This window comes from Poecilia latipinna, unplaced genomic scaffold, assembly GCF_001443285.1.
Source record: "Poecilia latipinna isolate Pla-1442-1.1 unplaced genomic scaffold, P_latipinna-1.0 Scaffold1924, whole genome shotgun sequence".
Classification (NCBI taxonomy): Eukaryota; Metazoa; Chordata; class Actinopteri; order Cyprinodontiformes; family Poeciliidae; genus Poecilia; species Poecilia latipinna.
Genome location: NW_015114540.1, coordinates 35117 through 37329, shown reverse-complemented (window position 1 = coordinate 37329; position 2213 = coordinate 35117). Strand labels below are relative to the sequence as shown.

Sequence of the window (2213 nt, the reverse complement as noted above, 5' to 3'; positions counted from 1 at the left end):
GAGGTCGTCAGCAGAACCTGATGCACTGAGGAGGAGATTCAGCTGCTGGATCCAGGTGTGTTGGACCAGGGAGTCTAAGAGCTGCAGGACTCGGACCTCCAGGACCAGGACTGCCCAGCCCTGGTCTAGATCTATGCTGTCTTTATCGACGCTGGCCTCAGGATGACCTGTGGAGAGCAGGAGACCCGGGAACTCCAGGCCTGATTTTAGTCCCTCCCAGTGGAGGCACTGGGGGGCGCTATAGCACCCTCAGGAAATATTAGTTAGTTTTTTTTTTTTTTTTTTCCCATCTAATTTAACATTTTTAATTTGTAGTTGTGGCATTTAACTCAAAAGACCAAATTTTCAATAATTTTTTTTTCTTCTAATTAAAAAACTCTTCATGCAACAGGAGTTGAACTTTGCTGATGCGTTTTATTTCTTCCGGGAAGCAAACTGGAGGAACCTGCAGTGCAACTATGGATCATTTTTTGCAACCAAAAATCCCACGGATGGAATGAGGGAGGAAGATTTTTTAGAAGCAGATTCCGACCAACAAAGAAATATTCATCTGGATGAAGGAGATCAGCTGTCCTTCCACTAACAGTGTTGGCACCAGATGGCTAGCAGATCTTAGCAGAAGTCCTGCAGACACCTCCTGACTCTGTAACCCCTTCAGCATTGGGTTGGACATTGGATGTGAATTTATTTTAACGGTTTATTTACTAAACTCTATACAGTAAATGTTTATAAATGCTTTAACTGAACGGCAGAACATCAGATTATTCACTCTGCTTTATTATTGGTCACTGCTGATGTCAGAGGTTAAATGCATCCCTGTGTGTGAGAGTGAGTGTGTGTGTGTTGATCCTTCATTGCCCCCTCAGTAAAATGTGTAGCTCCCTGTTACCGCCTGCAGGAGCCGCCGCTGTCTCTCCACGCCTGAATCACATCTCATGTTTGTCTGCAGGTTTCCTTTCATCGCCATCTCCATCGGCTTCACCATCAACAAAAGGGTAAGATTTGGTCACATGACTCTGTCCTTCCATCAGTCTGGTGGAGCCCCCTGGTGGCACAAACAGACAAAATATTTTCAAATTGAGCAAAGAATCTGATAACTAATCAGATAACTAGTAAAAGCTCAGCCAAGCTTTATGTAGAGACAGACAGGGCTAAGGACCAAGAGAGGGGGTCAACTGGAGAAGCACAACCATTAGTTGATGGCAGCATTGTGTCGGCATCACAGCTAACAGACCCAGTGTATCTTCTATGTAGAGAAAAATAACAGAGAAAATAAATGCAAAGATGCAGATCGAAGAAAAGTAGGAGGAGGTGTGAAAAAGTGGACAGTTTGTCCTCCAGCAACCTGCAAATAGTTCAGGAAAAGCTGATGGAGCTGATGAAGGTCCTGATGGAGAAAAGTTCCTGCCAAAAGATTCATGGATTCGATTCTAATGCTGCAAATATTCTAGAGATGAAGGAAGGAAACCCTAGAAACCAATATGGGATTTAAATAACATCCTGGTTAAAATAACTCAGAGCTTCTTTACTTCATCACTGGAGGATCATTTGACCCACATCTGTGATCCACTGATCAGGTTCTGGTCCGGAAAGAACAACTTCAGTCGGGTCAGAATTTGAAGCAGGAAGTTTGGAGCCGTCCAGCTTTTAATGATTCAGGTTGAAGCCTCAGTTCTGGAGAAACATCAGTGAGCAGCGGATCTACAGGAGCCTGGAGGGGAACCGAATGTCCAAACCGCGTCGCTGTTTTCCTGTTCTGCAATTATTTTTCACAACTTTCTATTATTATTATAATGATGATAAAATTCTTATAGCTAAACTGCTTTAAGAGAAACCGAATGAATTGTCCTAAGGAAGCAGTCTGCTGATGTCATCCTCAGGTGGAGGTGGGCGTGGTCTACAGCTGCCTGGAGGACAAGATGTTCACAGCCCGGCGGGGCAGGGGGGCGTTCTGCAATGGGGAGCCGCTGCAGGTTTCTGATCAGACGGGTCAGTCACCAATAATCACCAATAATCTCCTGAGAGCAGCATCAGACCCAACCTGTCGATTCCAGATGTTCATCGCTCCATCATTGCCACCGAGTTCGGATCCAACAGAGACCCAGAAGTCGTGGACAAGATCTTCAGCAGCCTGAGGAACATCCTGAGCCTCCCAGTGCACGGGTACTGTAGTACCTGACGTACCTGTAGTACCTGTAGTACCTGTAGTACCT

The 2213-nt window shown here is 45.3% G+C and overlaps 1 protein-coding gene across 1 annotated transcript in view; it reads left to right on the top strand.

The window, feature by feature from the left end:
- Positions 1 to 2213, top strand: part of LOC106935190 (inositol monophosphatase 1-like) — a 15230-nt gene that overhangs the window by 7562 nt on the left and 5455 nt on the right. The window contains exons 5-7 of the mRNA XM_015015543.1: positions 950 to 995; positions 1881 to 1989; positions 2055 to 2163. Of these exons, the coding sequence (XP_014871029.1) occupies positions 950 to 995; positions 1881 to 1989; positions 2055 to 2163 (264 nt within the window). The remainder of the gene's footprint in view (positions 1 to 949; positions 996 to 1880; positions 1990 to 2054; positions 2164 to 2213) is intronic.